The sequence below is a fragment of the Mastigoproctus giganteus genome, chromosome 11, assembly GCF_048544385.1.
Source record: "Mastigoproctus giganteus isolate SK-2022 chromosome 11, ASM4854438v1, whole genome shotgun sequence".
Lineage (NCBI taxonomy): Eukaryota > Metazoa > Arthropoda > Arachnida > Uropygi > Thelyphonidae > Mastigoproctus > Mastigoproctus giganteus.
The window spans coordinates 27,292,623-27,317,826 of NC_143585.1; the positions used below are offsets into that span (position 1 = coordinate 27,292,623).

The following is a 25,204-nucleotide window of genomic DNA, read 5'->3' on the forward strand; positions in this document are numbered from 1 at the left end:
ATGCTGCAGGTGAAACCTTTGCACAGTCATTAGCAACATCTTCATAACTCTTACCAGAAATCCAAATCCCTGGCTGAAAAATATAAACTCAATTTTACTATCACTTTATATTTTCCATATAATCAGCCATTCACTATAGATTGGTTATAAACTGTTCTGGCCAGATTGGCAAAAGGGCTGCAGGTCCAGATGGAATATGCTATGAAATGATTCTAAAACTCAGTGAAATCTTTACACACTCTTCTATTTCTATAATACAATAGAATCTACCCAGAAAACCGCTATCCAACTGCCTGGTGCCATGCCATTGTCCCTCCTAAATCAGGAAAAGACCATACAAATCCATCTCACTATCTTCAAATTGCCCTAACAAGTTTCATAGGAAAATCTTTGAATAAATGGTTAACAATAGATAGCAATAAAATAGATAAATAGCTTTTTTCATATATCCAAAAAGTTACCACTGCTTGTTTTATTCCTAGTGGCATTTAATAGCAAATAGCAACATTTGCTATTTGTCTTAGTTTTTCTTTACTTTATTTACAGTTGCCACCTGGTATTCACACTGGTGATGGAGGTAGTTTTGATATGAAACTTTCTAATCAGGTCTACAACACTTTGAAAGTGTATTCAGCTATGGAAGAGCGTCGCTCACATAGGGTTCATGATAAAGAGGAAAAATCAACTTCTGTACGTGTATATTTGAAATTTTAGAATAATATTCCTTATTAAATTCCTGTTTTATTTAAATGAAGTTTTTCTTTAATAAAACTTGTTTTTTAAATTAATTGCATAATTAAAACTTGCTTGGGGGGAGAGGCTTTGCCATTAGTGATAACTATGACCCTATCATTGAATATTAAAGTGGTTATTTTTCTGTTTGTGTGCTAATATCCTTGCTGTTATAAAAAAGATAATCATATTTTAGTTTCTAACAAGAACTTTGTTGCTGATAATTTTGTGCACAATTAAATTATGGCTTTCACTGCTAGACATGGATGATATTCTATAAAGCAAATAAAAATTTTTTTTATAGTGTATACTATTTATAGGTGGCTATTGTTTCCTGTGCATAACATGCATGCTACTGATTCACCATTGCTGCTATATGTGTAGGGCATGAACAGTGTTGTATCTATTGTTAATATATTTCTGTTTCTAATTTTTTTTTTTTTTTTTTTTTAAATGTTTCAGAAAAAGCCTCTGCCAATGCACTTTTCTAATGGTAGAAGCAACTTTTTTTAACTTTCAAAATGGCAGAAAATTTTAATTTGATTTCAAGGTAGTCTGCCTTAAATTAAATTTTTTATTGCAGAAAGCTTTGGAAATGATTTCTCTTTTTCTGTTCCAACTGTAAAACCATAATGTTTTCTGGCAAGAATAGAAAGGTGTTTTTTTTTTTTTTTTTTTTTTTCTCTTTGTAAAATAAAAGTAAATATTTTTTATAATAAAACTACAAAAGTAGTAGTTATTTTCTCCCACTTCTAAAAACCCTACTCTCAAGGAACTTAATGTATTCAAATATGCAAATTTTATCAGGAGCAAGTATATCATAAGTTCATATGCTCAAGTAACTTCCATTGCTTAAAAATTATGAACGTATTTTTTTATGTGGATATTTGCATAAAATATGTAGTGTCCATGTGAAGAATAAAGTAATGTTAGTATGCTTAGACAAATTATAAAAATAATTTGGAAATAGTGTTTATAAATTTTCAGAATTGTTCATGAAACTGAATTCATATGGATGTCATAAATTTATTTTTTCTTGTCATTTTTGTTATTGCAGGAACAAGCTGTAGATGCAAATACTAGACTAATCTTATATAAACTAATCAATAATCAAATTCTCGAGGAAGTAAATGGATGCATTAGTACTGGTAAAGAGTCATGTGTCTTCTATGCTCTAGGTGGAGAGTAAGTGCTGCATTATAAAGTAAAATCCTTTTTTTTTTTATTCCATTTTATTTTTTTTCTTTTCATTTTAAAAGAAAATTTGTGAAACCACATTTTATTAAATAGCTTATTTCTATTACAGAAATGAAGAGGTAAAAGTTCCAAATGAATGTGCTGTGAAAGTTTTTAAGACAGTTCTGATGGATTTTAAAAATAGAAGTGATTATATTCGTAATGATCATCGTTTCAGAGATCGTTGTAAGAAGCGAAATACTTTAAAATCAATTAATATTTGGGCTGAAAAGGAAATGCGTAATCTTATACGGTGAGTGTAATTGGTTTTCATTTTACTTATTCTGATTTTAATTTTTTAAAACATAATATTATTCTTGTGCATCATTACAAGCTATACTTTAGCAAGTTATTAGTAATACACTGTGCACATTAACTATTTACATAGTGGAAGGATGTGTTCCCCTTGCAAGCATAAAATATGCATCGGTTATAATTGTATTAGCATGTCTCCCTCACACAGTAATAAAAATTTAATTCCTAAATGTTTTGATATTGATGACAAATAAAACCCCAAAAAACGTGGGTGTGAAGATCAAATTTTCTGTTTGAAAATTTGATATTCACATAAAAATATACAAAGAATCTTATAAAAATGTACAGAGATTATTAAATCATTATTAGCAGCACAGATATATATGCCCCTCTTTTAATACTGTGCAAGTAATGCTACTGGTCTCCAATGTAATTGCTCTGCAGTGCACCTCAGTCAGATACCATATTCTGTTCGTAAGTTCAATTGAAGTGTTTGACTGTACACTGTACAGTCTACCCTATCTCCTTCCACAGGAGAAATCATTGCTCACTTGCCCACATTGGGTTCTTTCACCGTTGAGAAAAGGTCATAGTAATACAACCTCACAGTGGGGGAGTGAAAGTTCAAATTATTATCTTAATCACATCAGAATGTTTTGCTAATAGCTATACCATCTACTTATCCATAGAAGTGTGCGCTCACAGGCTGATTTGCACGTTGTGCAGGCTGAAAAACCAAGAATAATTTGCAGGGGAATTCTACTTCTCTGCCTGAGATTGATTAACTGCATATAGCAGGGATTGAGGTGGACTTTAAGAACTCCTACAGACATCAATGGGAATTGAACCTGGTCCTCTCCAAACAAATGGTAGCATGATAATGTATCATGCCAACTAAGCTGCCATGGGCAGTGTTTGGAAGGAGTTACAGATTCCAGCACCTTTACAAATCATTCCTTTATGACACTATAGTGGTTTTACTGCTTGCCACTCATTTAGAGAGGTGTGGGTTCAAGTCCTATTGATGACTGGAAGAATTCCTAAAGGCTCCTTTAGCCATGGCTATATTAAGCTAATCTCAGGTGCATGGAGCAAGGTTACCCCTCAGTGAGTTATTCCAGGTTTTTCAGCCCACGAACACACATTGTATAGACATAATATGCAATGATACAGTATGGTAAGTAACCGATATGGCTAAAAAAATAATTTCAACTTTACAGATTGTATTCATGGCAGTTGACATGTTACATCATTTGCTGCTCATTTGTGGAGATCTGGATTCAATTTTCTCAATGGTTAGAATGATTTCTAGTCCTCTACTAGATGGAGAAAGCAATTTTTCCCATGAGTTATTCCAGATTTTTCAGCCTGTACAACAAGTAGATTGGTCCATGAATGCATCCAACAACCAATTTCCAGTCGTACACTGTCCGATGGCTCCACTCCATTCCCATGTCTGCTGTAGGTACATTGCTTATGACACTCCATCAGTGGATCATCAGCTGCAGTAGTCCAGCTGTGCTACTACTGTCCAATGCATGGTCCATATTAAATTGGGTTGTGCCATCCCTTTTGTATTGTGTGGTCAATTGCTCCACTGTGGTAGACCGGGGTTCGAGCCCGTCACCACCAAATACGGAGGATGCGGAAAGGTCAGGGAATGACCACCGCATATCCCCGGAGCAATACGGCCTTAGTTGCTAATGCTCCTAAAAACCAAACAACAACAACAACAACTCCACTGTGGCACACTTTTTTTTATTTTTCATTTTGTATTTATTTAGTTTTTTATTTTTTGGCTAGAACAGCAAAAGCCTGTGTCCTCCTTGCACTTGGTTAAGAATAATACGTATATTCTGGTGGACAGCATGTTGGACCCTCTTTTCACCTCTTTGGTTAAAAATGTTTAGCTGGCTTTCACTGTACTTCTAGCTGGTGCTTCTTTCACAGTTGGTTCACTTCTGAGATATGAGATATAGCTGTATGGGAATGCTGGATGAAGTTGGCTGTGTCAAAGGTACTTGCTTCTGTACTAGTTTGGCTTCAGTGATTGTTCTCTGTTTGAACTTAGTTAGGTTGTGTTTCTGGTCCATCCTTTTGTTTGACACCAGTCTACTGAATGCTGTAGTGCCCCACTCTGCCCTTATATGGAGTCAGTGCACTATGTAGTGGTGGTAGTTAGACTGCACATGCAGTAATGGTTGGGAGTATTTCTAATGAAAAGTAATCTCAGTGCATGTATACATATGTATTTATTTAACTTTTTTTTCTTGTTCTAGAATCAAGAAAGGAGAAATTCCATGTCCTGATGTTGTTATCCAGAAAGGTCATGTTCTGGTGATGTCCTTCATTGGAGAAAACAAAAAACCTGCTCCTCAACTCAAAGAAGTTTATCCTTCTATGGGGGATTTATGTGACATGTATGAGCAAACTATAAAGGTAGAGCAAACTATAAAGGTTCATGTTTGTGCTGCATTTTCAACTAAATTCTGTAAATGTGTATGGATTGCAATCTTTCCTTTTGGTTTTTTTTTTTTTTTAAATATTTTCTTTACATAACCTATGTTTTGGCAGCAATGGCCATGTGGCTATTTGTAGAATTTTGTTTCAGATACAAAACAAGAAAGAACTTCATCATATAGTGTTCATTCTGTTTTGATAATTTGCACGTTCACTTCTGGTGATATTAATTAATAGAATCATTACAGACCTAGGTATGGAATCTAACATTTGACATTGAAAAAACAATCGTAAGATTGTTAAACCAACAGATTGAAAGGTGAACTTCCCGGCCACTGAACATAACTCAGGCAAGGTTTCCTTTGTGTGCATATAGGCAATAATTGCCAAGGTAGATAAGGTTCAGTAAATGGCCAAGTGCATAATTTCTGATGGGCAAGCTATGAACAAAAAGTGTAAGCATCTTGTTCATGATATTCAGCAACGTTGGGTATCTAAAACTTCACTATGAATAAGAAAATGTGCAAACCGCAAAGTAATCTTGTGTATAAGATGTGAAAAGTAAACCATGTCCAAAAAACATGTTCTGATGTGATGTCATAATCTTTTTTTTCAAGGACTTGCATTACTATTATTGAATTTTCTTAGAAAAGAGACTATGAAAATTGCCAGAATTCTGAACTGTGAATATATAGTTCAGAAATTGTCATTATTTATCACTTTCACTGGTCATAAAGGTGATAAATGGTAAACAACACAATGCATGAGCAGTGCCATACACACTTCATTATACAAACCTGTTGTCTTAAAATTTAGGGCAAAAGGCCTCAATGCTGTGGGAGCTAAAAACATTGTATAAATAGGGAATAACCTCAGTTTATAGGTTTTCAACAAAATAAGTTTGCTAAAAGTATATATTGAAATATAGCAAAAGCTTAATAGTTCAGTACTTACCTCTTGAACTGTTTATCACATAATTCATATAAAGAAGGTGAAATAGAATTAAAATTAAACTACATTAATGATTAAAATAGAGCCCAGAGGAAAACAAAATGCACTCCCTCTTCCTATGGTTGTCATATATAAAAGTTACTAAAGGTAAACTGCTAAGAAGGATAATAATGTAGGAAGTCAAGAGTCTAAAACAAGGGACTTTCGATTGAATCATCATCAGTTGACTAAATTGGGTAAGTAAAGAGTTTTTATAAGGTAGTTCTAGTTCCCATGATGCTTTGAGTTAGACATGTGGTAATTTAAAACGTGTTAGGCTCCATATTGAGGAGAGGCTAGCTGGTAGTTTTGCGTTTAATATTTTAAGTGACGTATTTTGACGATACCATCCTATGGCCAAAGCTTCGTATTGCAATATCCTATAATTAGAATTTAATTTTTATCAATGTAATGGCTGAATCTATTAATGGATTATGATTATATGATTGTACATGCTCTGCGTTGGATTGATTAGTTTTAAAACTATTAAAATGATAATAGGCCTGCTTGCCTAACTAACAAGAGACAGTTCACTTAAAAACTGTACTAACCTCAGTATTGATAGTATCCTTGAACTCATCAGTTATTTAATTAAAGCAAGACATTTCCTCAACGATAAAATCTATAAGCAGATATATGGGCTCCCAATGGTCTTAGGCATTTTAGCAGCAGTCGAAGATAAAAATTCTCCAGCCATTCCCCTCTGGCATTAAATTATTTATAAGATATGCTGATGATATTTTATTAATTGGCAATAAATCGGATATTGATAATCTAAATAAATTAACTCAGTGCACAGCAGACTAATATACAAACTAGAATTAGAAAAAGATAAAAATAGTATAAATTTTTTAAATTTAACTATGTAAGAACAAAGACAGACTTAGAACTAGAATTTGTAGGAAAAATACACACACACACACACACACTTTCATTTTAATTCCCACCATCCATTTAACACAAAGAAATCAGTATTATACAATCAAATACATAATGCAGTAAAATATACCCATTCCCAGGAAGACCTAGCAATTGAATTACAATATATAACCAAAACGTTCATAGACAGGAAGTATCCATAACAGTTAATCCAAAATACCACATCAACAGTAAAAAATAAAATCAACTAGCTCTGCACGAATAAGACAAGTACAAATTATACACTAAGTACTAAAATTATACTCCCATACTACTGCCAGTTTACACGGCAACTCAAAAAATTTTTACAGGTACAGATGTCATACTAATTTTTTCCTCCTATAACCAAGTTGGAAGTTTCTTTAATAATTACAGGGAGACTCATGAATATAAGATTAAGGATATTAATAATTTAATATACAGTAATACCCCGACTTACGCTACCCCGACTTACGCGAACTCGGAGTTACGCGGTTCTTGATTTTTTCGTTTGGCAACGCTGCCGCCCACTATCTTCAAGGTCGTTTTTCATATGTTATCGATATACGGTGCGACGGCGGAGAATGAGAGCGAAAGATGAACAAAATTCAACTTTGCTGCTTTTATATGTTTTTTATATCAGTGAAGGGGAAACACATTTCACCATAATAACGTAAAAACCAACACAATTCCAGCTATCGGTATAATCGCAAATGCAATTAGATCGAGTTTACTACCAGTTTATAACAGATTTCACTAGCAGAAACGCAACTGGATTTTTATTGTTTTATGGTAGTAACCCCTAGAAATGTGAGGTGTTAATAGTGTATCTCTGCCTTTATGGTGTTGTTTATTCAGTTGCTACATGCGCGCAGCTTTGTTTATGCGTATCAAGCGTGCCTCCTCGTTTTGTAATTGTGCTTTATTCCCTAAAAATGAGTAAAATACTTAATTAAAAGGTGTGAAAAGGAAGCGTCCTTGTGAAGACACTGCAGATTCAGAGAGAAAAAGAAAAGCAATTATCGATAAACAGAGGCGGACTGGGTCAAAAATTCTTACCCAGGAAAATTTATAGTGGCCTCATACTATGGTTTATGGCCAAAATCACACTGGCCCACCGGGGTTTCCCCGATAAGGCTTATGGCCAGTCCGCCTCTGTCGATAGAGAAAAAATATGAAATTGTGAAACGCTTTGAGCGAAATGAAAGACCATGTGATATTGCACGTGCTACAGGCCTAAATGAAGCAACGGCGAAACGCACATGGAACGAAGAACGCGTTATAGCTACAAAGCAAGGAATAAAAAAAATTCTTAGCTTGCTAAGAAGAAATTCTGCGTGAAAAAAAGAACGCGCTGTGTCGTCAGCCGAATTTGTTAGATTTTATGAAGCCATCGACATCGAAATAACTTTTTTACGTAAGTCATTTGTTTTTTTAATACATATTTTGTATTAATATGTATAAAGAACTGCAATTGTATTAATATTTTTCTTCTAAACTAGTGTTTTTGTTAGTCCTTGGTCCCAATTAAGCAAAATTTATATGTATTTATATGCAAAGTTGTACCCCGACTTACGCGAATTCGACTTACGCGATTTTCGTCGGACCCACCTATCGCGTAACTTCGGGGTATTACTGTACTTTATAAAATGCCAATCAGGCTGTAATGCTGGCTGTATAGGCAGTACCACCAAATATGGATCATCGACAATGGCAAACACAACAACCTATTACCATTTTAATAGTTTTAAAACTAATCAATCCAATGCTTGCAGAACATGTACATTCATATAATCATAATCCATTAATAGATTCAGCCATTACATTGATAAAATATAAATTCTAATTATAGGATATTGCAATACGAAGTGACAGAACACGTCACTTAAAATATTAAATATGAAACTAGCAACCGGCCTCTCCTCAATATGGAGCCTAACACATTTTAAATTACCGCATGTCTAACTCAGAGCATCACGGGAAGTAGAACTACTTCATAAACTCTTTCTCTACTTACCCAATTTAGTCAACTGATGATGATTCAATCGAAAGTCCCTCGTTTTAGACTCTTGACGTCCTACATTATTATCTTTCTTAGCAGTTTACCTTTAGTAACTTTTATGTATGACAGCCATAGGAAGAGGGAGTGCATTTTGTTTTCCTCTGGGCTCTATTTTAATCATTAATGTAGTTATAATTTTAATTATATTTTGCCTTCTTTATACGAATTATTATGTGATAAACGGTTCAAGAGGTACTGAACTATTAAGCTTTTGGTATATTTCAATATATGATTATACCAACAGTACCTTAAGTGATAACTATAAAATTTACTATTGTTTGCTAAAAGTTCATTGATCTCATACTGTGGAGGCACTTTGCAAGTTACCTTATATTGCACTATGCACTTTAAATAAAAAGAACTCTTTAATGGAGAAGTATGTTATTGGACTAGTTTTGTGCAGCTCTTTCATATAAAATGCATGATTAAATTAAGGTTGGCTTTCCCACCCTTTCTTAAAGGGGAAACTTAACTGAGGAGTGTGAAGGAATGAATTAAACTAGAAAATTTGATTTTCATATTGTCCTACCTAAAAGCATTTTTTTTGGAAAAAAAAAAAAATCCTCCTTTCAAGTTACTTAACAAAAAAAAAAAAAAAAAACCCCAACTAGCTCAGCCCTCTTTTAAAAGGATCTACAGCATAAAACTCTAATTCAAAGGAGCAAAAAATTTTTTTCCCGAGTAAAAGCAGTTTTTTTTTTTTTTTTTTTCATTATGAAAAAGTAAGTTGCATTCATTCCATTGTATGTTTCATTCAGTTTTTTTATAATTGCATTTCACTTTTATGTTCACCAAAAAAAGGAAAAGTTTTTGATTTAGGTTTATACAAGTATAGCACATATTTCTGATATTAAATTTCTTAAATTTGCAATTGTTAGTCATCATTCAAATTTGTTATAACAAGTGGATGTACAGGTTATTATAATAGTGCAGATCAGTATATACATGCTAAACTCAGTTCCATTTGCATGTTTTCTTACATGCTGTCCTATTTCAGAGTTAATGCTCGCTTGACATCACTGATCCGCCTTCACTTTTGGTCTGCTTCTAGACCTACTCCCATTCATTTCCCCTGTGAATATGTGTTTAACTAATGTCTTTCTCCCATCCTTTCTGTGTGCTCATATCATCTTAAGTCTGCTTTGCTAACTTCTGATTGGATATTAGTTACCCCAAGAATTTTTTTTTACTTTCTCTGTTGCAATGTGGATTTGCCATTGCTTTCCTCTGCTGTTTCCATTCTCCCCCTTAAAACTTTACTCCAGAATGCTCTGTCTTTCCCAAAATCTTTTCAACATTTTGGTTTAGCCTCTTTCAGCCCTATCTTAGCAGTCTTAAATTTTTCTTTATTTTACAAGGATTTTTTTTTGCTAAAAAAAAAATTTCTTATAGTACAGCACTTTTTTTTTAATAACATTCTAGTAACTTGTCTGATGATGTGCATTTCTTCTGAGTTTAATAGACTATCTGCATTAGTGGATAGGCATTACCCCATATAGTTTCATTATATGAGGATAGCTGAGGTTTTACTGTATCTTTGTACGATTTTGTTGTCTGTCAGCTATTATATTTGTTGTGGAATATACCTAATTAATTTTTTACCTAGGTATATCATCTTTACTTATATTCAATTTTACAAATATGTTTTTTTAATTTAGATAATGGAGAGGCTATATCACGAGTGCAGTCTTGTCCATGCTGATCTGAGTGAATATAATCTTCTTTGGCATGATGGAAAAGTATGGGTGATTGATGTTGGCCAAGCTGTTGATAGATATGACCCTCAATCTTTTAAATTTCTGCACAGAGATTGTACTAATATAATTAAGGTAAGTGTTGCATGATACTTGTCTACTTCAGCTTCTTGAAGCCCATCTTATCATAGTTTTCAGTAAGAGTAGCTGTTTGTTTATATAATAATAGTGAAATATATAGCTTTAAGAAGTTATATTATATTTCATATGGGGAGTTGTACTCAGTTTTTGTAGTTGTAAATGCAAATTGAAATTTACAGCTAACATTACCAGTCCTCTGTTTTTTTTTTTTTGTAAAAACTGAGCTAGCATAAGGAGATATTGGGAGATTGAATTTTTTATAAATTTTACACCCTGTGCTGAGAGTACATTTGGCTTGAGGTAAGCAGCCCAATTAGTACGAAGTAATGAAAGAGGCGACTGGTCTGAATGGCAGTTAAACTAAAATGCCTGATGTAGGAAATTTAATTTCAAACATTTGGTACCAATAAACTACAAATATGCATACGTATGGGGTGTGAAAAGTTCTGTGAATGTTGATTTTGGAAATACTTTTTTCCTAAGGTATCATTATGTTGGTGCATTGATACTTTCCTAGTGTTTTTGTGATGATATGTAACTACATAATGAACCAGTGGGACAGACAACCCTTAATGATCATGCAGGCAGCATGTGTTCTAGTATACACATGTTGGTGCAACAAGCTCAGTGCCACTCCTGTCAGCTGTTAGAATTTGTTCATCAGTATGGTGCTTACATTCGAAGTGACTTCATCTGTACGGTTGCTTCATTGCATAAAACAGAAATCTAACATCCAGTGGCAATATGCAGAAAAATTCTCTAACAGATGTTTGTCTTGAATATTTATTTTCATTGCTGTGACTCACCATGCCTTGAAAAGATCATTTTGCCTAAACCAGCAGAAAAAAATCCATATTCCAGCACTTGCTGGGTAGTTGCTAGGCTTCACACCTCAGTCTGTTGTTTCTCAAATTTTTATGTAACATGTTTTTCACTTCCAGCTGATACAATCACTTCTCCTGCCTGATTTTTCTCACTCATTTACAATTAGGCCAGTTAAGGGAATCCTTTGTTCAACTTTTAAATTTCTGTACAGAGACTGTACTAATATTATATCACAACAACATGTGGGGCTCGGGAAAATCCTCATGCAGTCTGCGAATCCTGTTTCCAGCACATTTTGCCCACTTTCCCACTACTTGAAGATCCAAAGACAAATATGGATGGGGAATGGAGAGAGTGTTACACTCTGTAGACATCTAGACAGAGATTATCAGGATGCCCTATACCAACAGTAGTGGGGTGGGTGAGGAGACCCACTGGCAGCCTTCTGAACTTTTGCATATGGCAACACTTGAAGTCCAGGGTAGTTGAACTATGGCAGTATATGTGGGGCCTGTCAATTGATTAAAACAAGCCTTGGTGCTTTCGAGCATGCCCATTAGTCCAGTGTATGGCATGCTCGAGCATGTGTTGGTAGCAGGAGGCTTGTCTTTTTGTAGTTGATATCTTGGGAAGAAAGCATTTCCAAAGCTATGTTCATAAGAACTGTTATTGTTAGTTTCACCAAACATGCTCCCAGATCTTGCAAAAGAAATTTGGGCTTGCCATGTATTTTAAAATCATTTATTACCATGAAAAAAAAAATAGACCTTGGGACAATAATACTAAGAGTACTAGAGGGATTTATATCAAAAAGATAAATTAACAGTTGCTCATGGTATACAAAAGCAGTCAGAGGGCAAATTATGAAGTCACCATGATAAGAAATGCACAGCCACAATCAAAAAAATCATCACTGGTGATTGTGGCTGCAGGGGAACTATATAGCAGTTCACACACACTATCCAGGTAAGAAGATGGAGAGCTGCATTCAAAGGTCTCCACTGATGAGTGCAATTTTGTCCCACTTGAAGAAAGAATTGCAGAAACAAGTATCAGCATCCATAGCATAATGATTGTAGTGCTAAAAAGTAGTGCTGATGAATAGGAATCTAATATTTTTGATGCACAAAAGATTTGACTGAAACATAGATTATGGCATGTTGTGGAATCTTCCTTGATAGGAACTCCCATATGTTGAGTTCATTGCTACAGCCAGACAGGAGTAAACTGACCATCCTTTGGCATATCTCCATCATATAAGCTATGACAAACATAAACCAGTTGAAGAAGAAAGATTCTCAGTTGTCTCATCTATAATGTGGAAGGGAGCTGATTGTTACAGCCTAGTTTGTTCATGTTGAGCCAGTCAAGTGTTGTCTTGACTGTGGTGTTTCAGTTTATGACTATAGTTTATTTATTATTTTTTTTTCCCTAATGAAATTGAATCTTATTCAGCACATGAATTTTCATTTAAATTCAAAAAGATGTTATTTCTCAATTATAGGCTTCTATAATTGAGAAATGGCAGCCTAATTTCTCAATTAGTACGAATATTACTTTCCCCGTAATCAATACAGCATTGTAAATAAGCTCATTAGCGTTAGATTACAAGAAATTGTCAATTATTGGAATGCACACCTTAAAGTTCCATAAGAAGTGAATACAATTGATTCTTCCCTTGTGGAAACTGTACATACCATTTGTGTAATAACCAGTTTCACTAATGGGGAAAACAGTCCCCAGCAAGCACAATCCAACTACATGCAGCTCGTACATTAAAATTGCCTTAAACAGTACTTTCCATTATACACCAGTGATTTAAAAATGGATGTGGGGAGGTAATACTGATGTCATATCCACTATCATTATCGCTCCCATCTGAATATAGCTCATATGCTCTACAAAATATCATTGAACTTACTTCCAGTTCATTATATACACTACCTCCAAAAAGTATTAGGACAAGGCAGTTTCACACTGACATTTTACTGCCATCTTTAATAGTGCTTTCTTTCCCCCTATTTGGCCACTATGACAAGCATAACCCTTTCCATCACAAACAATAGAATGCAGTGAGTATAGTCTGCCATTCATCGATTGAGCACAGTGATCAATTGATCTACTGCTGCAGAATGTACTGGTTTGACTCACTCAGTGTTATAGCTCATCATATAGGGAATCTGCACTGGCAGTTCAACTTTTGTACGTTCATGTCCATAAATCATTCTTGAATGGCACCTGGCATTATCACGTCGAAAAAAACATGGGTTTGTACTACAAGGAAATGTCACATTGTAGGGAACATGGAATTGTCCAGAATGCTATGGTAAGCATATGCATTCATGGTTCTCTGCACAACCACCATAGATAATACAATCTTTGGCACTGTCTCCCATGGTCATGCCATAAGAGACAGTGCCAAACCTTAATGCCGTTTCCTCCAACCTTCATTGTTGGCAACAATGCAGTTGTTCTCTGGGCATCCTACTCAACTATTTAGCATTAGTAGAGGCATGTGATGCAAGAAAGCAAGCTTATTCAGCATTAGCCAAAAAAAAAAAAAAACCACCACTCCCATTTCACCCCTCCGTTCCTTTGAAATACCTGTCCAGCTGAACCTTAAATTTGTTTAGGCTATCAACTTCAACAACAAGTGATGGAAGTCTGTTCCGCCAACCAACTACCCGCTGGCTAAAGGCAAATTTCCGCACATCTATCCGACATCTGTCTTTCCTCAGTTTGAATTTATGCCCTCTCGGGTGATTATTCTGAGCAAGAGGAAGAATCCCATCGGCATTGAGCATGCTCAAACCATTCAAGGCCTTATACACCTATCAGATCACCTCGCTGGTGCCTAGTCTCCAGACTGTGTAATTTGCAAAACTTAGGCTCTTTCTTCGTAAGAGCAACCTTTTGTTCCATTCACTAATCTTGTTGCCCTTCTCTGTACTCGTTCCAGCAGCTCTACATCTTTCTTGAAATGAGGCCTCCAGGCCTGTATACAGTACTCAAGGTGTGGCCTGACCATTGCCTTATACAAGGGAATAATCACCTCCCCATCCTTGCTAGAAAAATTCCTGTATATCATTGACAAGACACCATGAGCTACTCTTGCAGCTCGTCTGCACTGCTCAGAGAACTTCATATCTGCCTGCACAATTACCCCCAGGTCCTTTTCATTCTCTACCACTGTCAGTGTAGTACCGCAGAGTTGATACGTTGCTCTGGGGTTACTGTTTCCCATGTGTAGTACTTTACATTTGTCAATGTTAAACTTCATTTGCCACCTCTCAGCCCATCTGCTCAACCTTTCCAGATCCTGTTGCAGCAGCATAGCTTCAGTAGTGTCCTTAACAACTCTGCCAACCTTTGTATTGTCTGCAAACTTGGACATTAAGCTTGATATACCATCATCAATATCATTTATAAATACAGAAAACAACAACGGACCCAACACTGAATCCTGAGAAACTCCACTAATAACAGTCCATGTTGAGCAGTGTCCATTGATTACTACTAGCAGCAATTTGCCTCCATTGCCACACTGCTCCAATTTGTGCAGCAGTCTTCCATGTGCAACAGTATCAAAAGCCTTTCTAAGATCCAAATATATAATATCAAAGCTATTCCCTGCATGTGACTACATCATGGTATCCAATCAAATTAGTCTGGCAAGACCTGCCCTTAACAAAACCATGCTGTGTCTGAGCTATAACTGAATTCTTGTCTAGATGATCCTGCAGTGCTTCTTTAACCAGTGCCTCCATTAATTTTCCTGAAACAGAAGTTAAACTAACAGTTCTATAATTACTTGTCAGCCTTTGATCCTCCTTGTGAATTGGGGTTACATTTGCACATCTCCAGTCTATGGGTACCTCCCCTGAGTCCAAAGAAGCTCTCATAATTAGGCTAAGGGTTTGCTTACTTCCTTTGCTGCCTCCTTTAATATAACTGGATAGATCCCATCCACCCCAGGTGCTTTTTTATGTTTATCCTCAACAATTTCTCCTCCACTTTCCTCTCAGTTATTACAAAATCTAGCTCACTGCCAATGTTTACTTCACCTATGACATTCCCCTTCCTGAATAACTTCTCATGCGTGAATGTAGATGCAAAATACTCGTTTAGATTGTTAGCCACCTGAGCACGATTCTCAACTGTTGAACCATCAATATCCAGTGGACCAATCTGATTCATCCCTTTCCTTTTTGAGTTTAAATAGGTAAAGAACTCTTTCTGTTTTTCTTTGCATCCTTTGCCAAGGATTTCTCATAATCTGCCTTTGCCTGCCTAATCTCCTTTGTGACTTGGTTACAGACAAACTTATATCTATCATAGGCTTCCATGTCACCCATTAATTTGTATGGATCCCATGCATTTTTCTTCTCTGCCACATGTCTCATTAGTTCATCTGACAACCATGAAGAGAGAGAGGTAGCAGTAGTTAAAGGCAAAGGAATGTGTTATTTCGGAAAAGGAAATTACAATGCTTTAAGATGCTGCATGGCATCTGTTAAATGGTAGATATTGCACAGAGAACAAATACAATTGAATTATAGTATACCTTTAAAACATTAATCATAGAAGCCTTGAATGCACATATACCATTAAAAAAATACTCTGAGGAGGATTCCAAGTTAGATGAATAATGAAGTTGCCAGATTACTTGAGAAAAAGATAGCATGGAAAGTTGCAGAGCAATAAAAAGTACTGAAGCCTATAACAGCTACAAAGTGATCTGTAATAGTGTCACAGAAAAGGTTGGGCTAGCAACAGCAGATTATGAGAAATTGCTGGCAAAGAGTTTGGGATAAGAATTCTTCACATATATAAATTCAAAGAAGAGAAGGACAAACCAGATCAGACCCTTATGTAATGGACGTGGGATAGTTGGGTTGATTAGATACCCCAGCTGATGTTGCAGATGAACTCAACAGTTACTTTCCCATCGATATTTACAGAAGAAAAACCCTTTATACCAATGAGAAGTTATGGGAGGGAAGTTGAAAAATATGTAATAAATGATATTGAAATTTCACTCGATTATTTAATGAAAAATCTTTCGAGGCCACAGGTGAGTTGATGGCATATACCCTATAATCTTAAGTGAGTGCATCACTGGACTGGGGGAGTGATTCTGTTGGATTGGAAAAGTGCCAATGTATCTCCAATACATGAAGGGCGGTTCTAAGAATGAAGTAGGAAATTACCGACCGGTCATCTAACTTCAGTAGTAGGGAAAATCATGGAGGCAATGATCAAGTGTGGAATTCAGGATCATTTAGATAGAAATGGAATTCTGAAGGATACTCAGCATGGTTTTGTAAATGGAAAATCATGTTTAACAAATCTTGTTAGCTATTTTGACAGGATCACTCATAAGCTGGATTTAGAGAATAATTTCGACATTGTTTATTTGGATTTCAGCAAAGTATTTGGCTCAATCCCACTGAGTGGTTAATTTATAGGGTGGAAGAGGTTGGAATCACAGGGAAAATCTTTAGATGGATAGCAGGGTGGCTTCAGGGCAGGAGGCAGAGGGTTGTGATAAATGGTTATTCCTCAGAGTGATGATGAAGGAAATTACCGACCGGTCATCTAACTTCAGTAGTAGGGAAAATCATGGAGGCAATGATCAAGTGTGGAATTCAGGATCATTTAGATAGAAATGGAATTCTGAAGGATACTCAGCATGGTTTTGTAAATGGAAAATCATGTTTAACAAATCTTGTTAGCTATTTTGACAGGATCACTCATAAGCTGGATTTAGAGAATAATTTCGACATTGTTTATTTGGATTTCAGCAAAGTATTTGGCTCAATCCCACTGAGTGGTTAATTTATAGGGTGGAAGAGGTTGGAATCACAGGGAAAATCTTTAGATGGATAGCAGGGTGGCTTCAGGGCAGGAGGCAGAGGGTTGTGATAAATGGTTATTCCTCAGAGTGATGAAGGAAATTACCGACCGGTCATCTAACTTCAGTAGTAGGGAAAATCATGGAGGCAATGATCAAGTGTGGAATTCAGGATCATTTAGATAGAAATGGAATTCTGAAGGATACTCAGCATGGTTTTGTAAATGGAAAATCATGTTTAACAAATCTTGTTAGCTATTTTGACAGGATCACTCATAAGCTGGATTTAGAGAATAATTTCGACATTGTTTATTTGGATTTCAGCAAAGTATTTGGCTCAATCCCACTGAGTGGTTAATTTATAGGGTGGAAGAGGTTGGAATCACAGGGAAAATCTTTAGATGGATAGCAGGGTGGCTTCAGGGCAGGAGGCAGAGGGTTGTGATAAATGGTTATTCCTCAGATTGGGTTGATGTAGGAAGTGGAGTTCCCCAAGGATCATTATTAGGACCATTGTTGTTTTTGATTTTCATAAATGACATCGATGAAGGGATAGAGGGTGTGATGCCTAAATTTGCAGATGTAAAGATTGGTAGAGTAGTTTGATGATCACTGTCGAGCGGAGCTGCTTCAGAGTAACCTAAATCGACTTCAGGGGATGGTCAGAAAAATGGCAGCTATGCTTTAATCCAGCAAAGTGGAAGTTATTACACCTGGGGAAGAGTAACCCCAAAATAACTTATACACTTGGTGCAGTTGAACTAAAGCCAGTAGTGGAGGAAAGGGACTTGGGTGTTACAATATGGTCAGACACGAAGCTATCCGAGCATTGTAGACAGGTTGCAAGGAAGGCCCATGGTGTTCTATCGATGATTTATCGAACACTTGCTAATATAAGGCTATTGTTAGACCACACTTGGAATACTGTGTTCAAGTATGGAGACTGCAGCTAAAGAGCTCCTTGAAAGGGTCCAAAGATGAGTAACTTGCCTGGTGAGATTGGCAAAAGGGCATCCATATGAGGAAAGACAGCAAATATGTGAGTTGCAGAGCTTGGAAACTAGGCACCTTAGAGGAGACTTGATTGAGGTGTTTAAGGCTTTGATTGGCATAAGTAAAATGAATGAGGAAAAAATTTCACAGTTGTAAATGATTCTAGAACTAGGGGCCATAAATCCAAGTTATGGAAGGAGATGTTTAGACTGGATTGCAGGAGGTTTTAGTTTAGCCAGCGAGTTATAAATTACTGGAATAAGTTACTTACATGGGTGGTAGAGGCTGCAGTTTGAGGAAATTCAAAGGTCAGCTAGTAGTTACCTATAGGAGGAGGGAAATGCATAGGTTGTCTATTTCCTTTTCTTTTATTAACTATTTTTTAAAATTTTCTTATCTTATTATTTTTTTTTGGTTGATGTAGCATAAGCCTAGGCTTCCTTGCACCATGTTGGCCATTGCTAATACTAAATAACCAATGAACTTGGTTGTTACACTACATCATTGGGACTGAAGCAAATGTAGTAAAACCTTTGCAATAATTTAATCATTTTTAATTTTCCCAAACATCCTAGCATAGGAATCTTGTGGCTATGTGTTCTTCCTAACACCAATCATAAGTAAGTTGTGGGATTATTTGAACCCTGCATATATTTTTTTTTTTTTGTCTGAAAGTTCCTACTTAAAACCATATGCATGTGTAACTTTTTTCTGTTTGTAGTAGGAAGTCTAGGAGTAGAAATCTACACTCTGAAGAAACTGAGAATCTTATAAACAAAAAAAAAAAAAAAAAAAAAATCTTACTGTATGCAGGGCCATGCAAAGGTACTTGGTGACTTGGATGCAAAAGGCATTAAGGGGCTCATTTATTTATGTTGACATTTTGATGGCTCCTCCCATTAGCACAACCCTGACTGTGTGTGCAAGGGTTTTTCCCAATCACATTGCCTTCCCCCTTCATTTTGCACTGCTTTTTATAGATGCTTTTGAAAATTTATCATAAGGGCCAACCCTTTTCTACACTGTGTGGAGAAAAGGTTTTGGGCTGATTCTCTTCAGGATAGGAGGAACTTTCATGGTAATTTATTCATTCTACAGCCCGGTTAGTCTTGGACAATTTTGGTATATTATTATAAGCACCACAACATTTCAAAAATAATGTAATTTTTGGTTCCAAAAATTAAAAATATTAAATTATTAAAAACTATTAAAAATTAAACAAATAAGCAGTAGGATAGCAGATGAAAAACATTTAACATATCTACAAATTTATCTGTTATATGTACAAGCCTTTCTGGTTTAATGTTTCAATTGATTTTGGGCCCGAGAAACTGTTTGACGTTGTTTCCTGTGAAAAATTAGCAGCTCTAATATAGCTGTAATATAGTTATATTTTGGTAATTGTATTATAGCTGTTAGCATGCATGAAACGTTTCCAAGAGTTTATCATTAGATTACACTGTAAGGTGTCAAATTGCATTGTAATTAAGGTTCAAAAAAGTGCTGTTTCCTGATTATTTTTAATTAAACAACTTTTTAAAATAGCATCTTTCTTCCATTTTTGTATTTGAATAGCAAAAAATAAAAAAAATAAAAAACCAACTACAGTTGAAAATATCAACTTAGAGCCACATGGAGTTTATAAAAGTTGGAGTCATAATTAATTTATAGTGAAAGCTTAATTTGTCCAGTACATCTTTTAATCTGTATTTATAACTTTTTGAAGTGCACCCCTTTTTTCCTTCTGGGTGTCATCCATAAAATCACTGTATAAACAAGAAGAAACTAAAAGTTAGAAGCAAGTCTAAACAAAAGACTTTTTTTTGATATATTCATCGTAAGTTGGCTAGCCAACAATATTCTAACAGCCATCTGATGATGAATATATCAAAAGTCTTTCTTTCATTTAGACTCTTGGCTTCTAACCCAACAGTTTTTCTTCTCGTCTACACAGTGATTTTTATGGATGACAACCGGAGAGAAAAAAGGGCACACTTCTTCCTCTGAGCATAGTCTTAATTATTAATGTAGTTTAAACCTTTCACTTTTACCTTTTTATGAACTTCAAAAAGTTATAAATACAGATTAAGAGGCGAGTACTAGACGAATTAAGCTTTCGCTATAAATTATGAGAAAATAGTACTTTAAGACCTACCCATAAAAATCTTCTAACTGTAAAAGTTGGGAGTATAAAATCAGCTCATGTAGTTCTGTAGTTTACAAAAAAAGCTATAATAAATACAATGTTCAGCTTTACGGTGCCTATAGTATTGGTAATTAGAAAATTTCATTAGATATATTCACCAATTTCTGCTTGGGTAAGGTTTTGATTGCAAAGTCATTCTCTTTTATCCTAGTGGAGTCACCATTACAAATTTGCCAGTGTGCTTGTTAACTGGTTAAGATTGGGATATGCAGCTTAATTTTTATTTATTTTATTTTCACTTATCTTTGAATAAGAAAACTAACTTTCAGTAGTGTTTTTGGTACCCTGCAGTTTTAAGCTTTATCAAACAATGTTGGAATGATTCCATTATTATTGTTGTATTCAGTACCACTTTGCTTGGAATGTGTTGTTGAAGATCATATGGCATCCATTTAATTTAGTCTTTTCCTGCATAAATAAAGACCTCTTACATGACCTTTGAGTGAGTAAAATTTCATGAGTATTTTTGAGTCATTGAAATTGACTTTGCATCAATTCTCTGTGTGTGTGTTTAAAGCCTTTCTTTTTTTTTTTTTTTTTTCATTTTTATGTCAGCGATAAAAGGATTTGCAATGTACTCAATAATAGTCTTTATGTAAATCATTTAAAAACCTATATGGAATTTTTTGTTGCAGCATATTTTAACATGAGCTTATTTTTGGAAGTCTGAGTTTCAAACAACTTTTTTTCTTTTTCCAGTTTTTTGAAAAGAGAGGCATCCAGAATATTTTATCACCTGAAGAACTCTTTACAAAAATAACTGGTTACACTATACCAGAAGAAGGTGCTGAACTGTTATCAAGGGTATGAAACATTTGAATATTATGAGTAATTTGAAATATGTTTATCTAAATTGTTTTTGGAAAGAAAGGGCAATGGATAATTTTCACAAGAAATTAAAAATAGTTGGTTTTTAATTGTTATTCAGTCTGGATATGTGAAAGTTATTCAAATTAAAAATTAAACAATTCTTTATACCAGTGTTAAGGAACTTTATTTTTTTAACATAGTCTCCTCCACTTGCAATACACATCTTCCATCAAAAAAACAAATGCCTGGATAGAAATCAGAACAGAATTTCTATTGCTTGCTTGCTGTTCCACTCATACATCACTTTCTGGAAGTTGTTTACTAATGCTCTTTGCATGGCCCAAAGAGACTATAATTGCTTGAATATGTTGTAGTATGGAGCACTGTTGAAACCTTCCTACACATTGTTCTCCAAAACTTCAATTTTGTCTCAATGTGGTTAGCAATGGCATGGCTGAGAATTTCTTTGGCTTTGGGAGCTGCTCTCTGATGGCTCACTTTTCAGGGCTAACAGTAATTGAGCCAATGACTCATCCCAAATCACTGTACAGTTGAGAAAATTACCTCCTGCAGCTTTGTGTTAAGCCGATACCAAGGGCATTAACTTGGTTTTAGGTGCATGGTGGGTCAGCGCCTGAAACCAAAAAAAAAATTCTTTTCTGATGGCATCCAGCTATCAGTTTTGTAATGAGATTATGTTGAAAAATAATGAGGTTCCTTTCCACAAGTTTAAATAAAAACATTTAACTTTTGCTCTTTGCATTTAAACCACCTTCATATATACACTGCCCTACCATTAATATCTGGTCTCTCCTCCATTGCTGGTTGGTCACATACTATTCAAGCACAAAATGTTAAACAACTATAAATATGCTCATGCTTTCAAGATCAGTAGTATGATTGTAAATGTAAGATTCTGTAATCAATGGAGTTAACAGATTTCAATGTGGAGTAATAGTGCCACCCAAGCAATTGGTTTCTACGGTACATTTCAACGTCACTCAAGATCACTAATTGACAATTGATGTGATATGGAAGTGGACTGGTACTGAAACTGTGGTGCAAAATGACCCAGAAACCTCCAATGCTGATGGAACACCACAAGTGAGCCATGTAAAGAATTGTCTACTCAGAACGATAGTAAACATTATCACAGTGCAGGATACTGCATGATGTGGGTTACCATGGTGGTCCAGTCCTCCACAAGCCACTAATCACCATGCCAGATGCAGTCCAACATGGTAAGGTGGATGGTGTCTGGCCTTAGGGCCATCATTCTTGGATCATAGACCAGTGGAAAGCTGTTTTGGCATGAGTTATGGTACATGGTTTACCAGTCTTATGGTCATGCCTGGGTGTGGCAGATGCCCAGAGAAAGCTACCTGCTCAACTGTATTGTTCCAATGGTGAAGTTTGGTGGAGGCAGTATGGTTTGGAGAAAACTGGAGTGCTAAGACATCTAGACATCCTGGACAGCAATGTTATTACCTGTGTGTTGCAGAAAGTTCAGGAAGGCCAATTATAAGGAGCATTGCCCCTTATTACAATACCTGTAATAAGGGGCAATGCTCCTTGTCATACTGCTTGCAATTTGGACTGCTTTGAGGATATAAGTGTCAAAATGTTGGATTGGCTGCCCAGAGCCCTCTCCTCAATGCCACAGAGAACCTTTGGAAACCAGTGTGTGAGAAGAGACTGCCGAAAAAACAGAGCTGAACTGATCACCATGTTGAAGGCCAAATGGCAGAGAATATCAGAAGCCATTTACAAGAAACTAGTGGAGTGTTCCAAGAAGATTAGATGCTGTCATACAGGCTAAAGGTTTCAGCTCATGTTATTAATTTTCCTCTAAATAAAGGTTATTAATGTTAGAGCAGCGTATATATCAGGTCTCTGAAATTTGAGTTGACATTTTTGTAGGCAAAGCTTAGTTTAAACATTTCATAATATTAGAAATACTTTTCTATTCTTCGGAACATTATTTTGTAATAACAGTTGCTTTACAGTTTGGGGGGAGATAGTCAAAGAAGCTGGGCCTCCTGTTTAAATTCTATTTTTACAGGAGGAACTTGTCTTATAATTTTCATCCGCTGCTGAATTAGTCAACCTCAGGAAGAAGTTAGATTTTTATTCTGAAAAATAGTCAAACTGACTTTTAGTTCACTCAGTCTGTACATGATATTCTACACTGATTCTCACAACCTGAGTTGCATTAGTGTTGATTTAAATAACCTTGCAATAGTATTTATGCTGCCTGGTATGTGCTCCTTTTCAATATGAAAAATTCCTTGTATGTTCAGGTTTTAAACTCCTCACAAAATGGCCTTATCTAAACCTCAGTCAGATTCAGGTAGAGATATCTAGTTTTCAGGCTCATTTTAACATAGTTTCAAAACTAACATGGTTAATTAACCTGGCCTTAGTAGCACAAGTCTTATGACACAAACAGTGGTTTGTCATGGGTCAGGTGTTTATGGATTATACCCATATTTCTTTTTTTTTTTTTTAAATAATGCAATACTTATTGTACTTTTCATACAAATGGAAAAAAGCATTAATAAAGGGTAGTAGAGCACCTGACAGGTATTCACATTTAATTACTCCCAAAACTGTAAGAAAAAAACAATTTTCAGAACTATATAAAAAAAATTCAGGAACCATTGCAATAAATCTTTGAATGTATGCAGGAAGTTAGAAATAATTTTCAATCAATTAAAGGGTAATGCAGGAGTTATTTCTGAAAAACACCTGTCAGATGCTGCACCACCACTGCCAAGTTAAATAAATGGCTGTATTGTTTTTTTCCAAGCCAAAAAAGAACATGCCACATTAAGATAAGAACTTGGCTTGCAGCTTTAAATTGTTAACTTAGTACAGTTAAATATTGTATTCACTGATTTTGTTGTAAACATTTTCTTTCAGATTAAAAATTTTGAACAGGAAAGGGAACTGCTTCCAGAAAACTTGCAAGAGAAAAATTACTCTTTTGACACTCTTTTTGAGAAAAGTACAAACAATGTAAAATTTGGACTGGAAGCTGATGCTCCTTCAGGAAAGTCACATTCCACTCATTCAAAACAGTAGCAATTTGTATAAATTGTTTTTTTCTACCTTGTAATAAGCAAAAAAAAGTAAAACATGAGTATGGTGACCAGAAGCATAAATACACCTGTCTGTGAAGCTTGTTTGGTAAAAGTTGCTGTGGCTCAATTCTAGTTGCCCTTGGCAGACAAAAAATTGTAGATGTTATTTTGTTGGTGTAGCTTTAATGAGGATTATGGTGCAGCCAATCATTGTCTCTATGCAAGCTGCATTCCTATATCCTAAAAAAAAAGTGTGCATATGTATATGACTAGATGTAAAAATTTAAGGTATTATGTATATCAGAAAATGAAGTGAATAGGACAAAATTTTAATGTTAGGTGGACTGCTTATGCAAACATTGAGAAATTCTGATATTGTTTTTAAACTGTTTATTACTGTGCATCTCAAGCTTACTTGTTTTCTTGAGTGACTTTAATGATTTTGTTAAAGAAAACTTTTTTTATGTCACAGTCCTGTTGTTAGGTTAGCAGGATGTTGCCATATCCTGCTAACCTAATGTTAGCAGGATGCGAACAGATTTGTAATTGGATTGTCATCTACTCTAACTGTTAAAATTTGACCTCGTGCAATGGTTGTGAAATATCTTTTGACAGTGGGTATTAAAAATTTTTAAACAAATTTTTTTGTTCTTGTTGCCACCATGGATATTTTATTAAACTCATGAAGAAACAATTTAAATATTTCAGAATGATAAAAAAAAAAAAAAATGCATTTGGTGCAATTATACTGTTCAACAAAACAATTTGCATTTGTTTCCTTTCTTAAAATAGGCAAACTTTACTAATTTTGGGTTGAGAAAAAACGAATATGACCAGAAATTTTTTATTAGCTCTAGTTTTTGAGATACAGTACTTTCGCTATTGTCTAAGAATATAGTAATTTCAGTAGTAGTCTGAGTGAAAAGTTATATTAAAACAATCTCATATTTACTTTACCTTGATACA

At 35.2% G+C, this 25,204-nt stretch overlaps 1 protein-coding gene across 1 annotated transcript in view; it reads left to right on the top strand.

The window, feature by feature from the left end:
- Positions 1 to 24,851, top strand: part of LOC150077832 (serine/threonine-protein kinase RIO3) — a 65,317-nt gene extending 40,466 nt beyond the window's left edge. Inside the window, exons 5-11 of the mRNA XM_090384237.1 lie at positions 547 to 690; positions 1,790 to 1,917; positions 2,039 to 2,221; positions 4,503 to 4,662; positions 10,291 to 10,461; positions 21,045 to 21,149; positions 24,078 to 24,851. Coding sequence (XP_090240363.1) covers positions 547 to 690; positions 1,790 to 1,917; positions 2,039 to 2,221; positions 4,503 to 4,662; positions 10,291 to 10,461; positions 21,045 to 21,149; positions 24,078 to 24,239 — 1,053 coding nt within the window. The 3' untranslated portion in view covers positions 24,240 to 24,851. The remainder of the gene's footprint in view (positions 1 to 546; positions 691 to 1,789; positions 1,918 to 2,038; positions 2,222 to 4,502; positions 4,663 to 10,290; positions 10,462 to 21,044; positions 21,150 to 24,077) is intronic.
- The last annotated feature ends 353 nt before the right edge of the window (positions 24,852 to 25,204 follow it).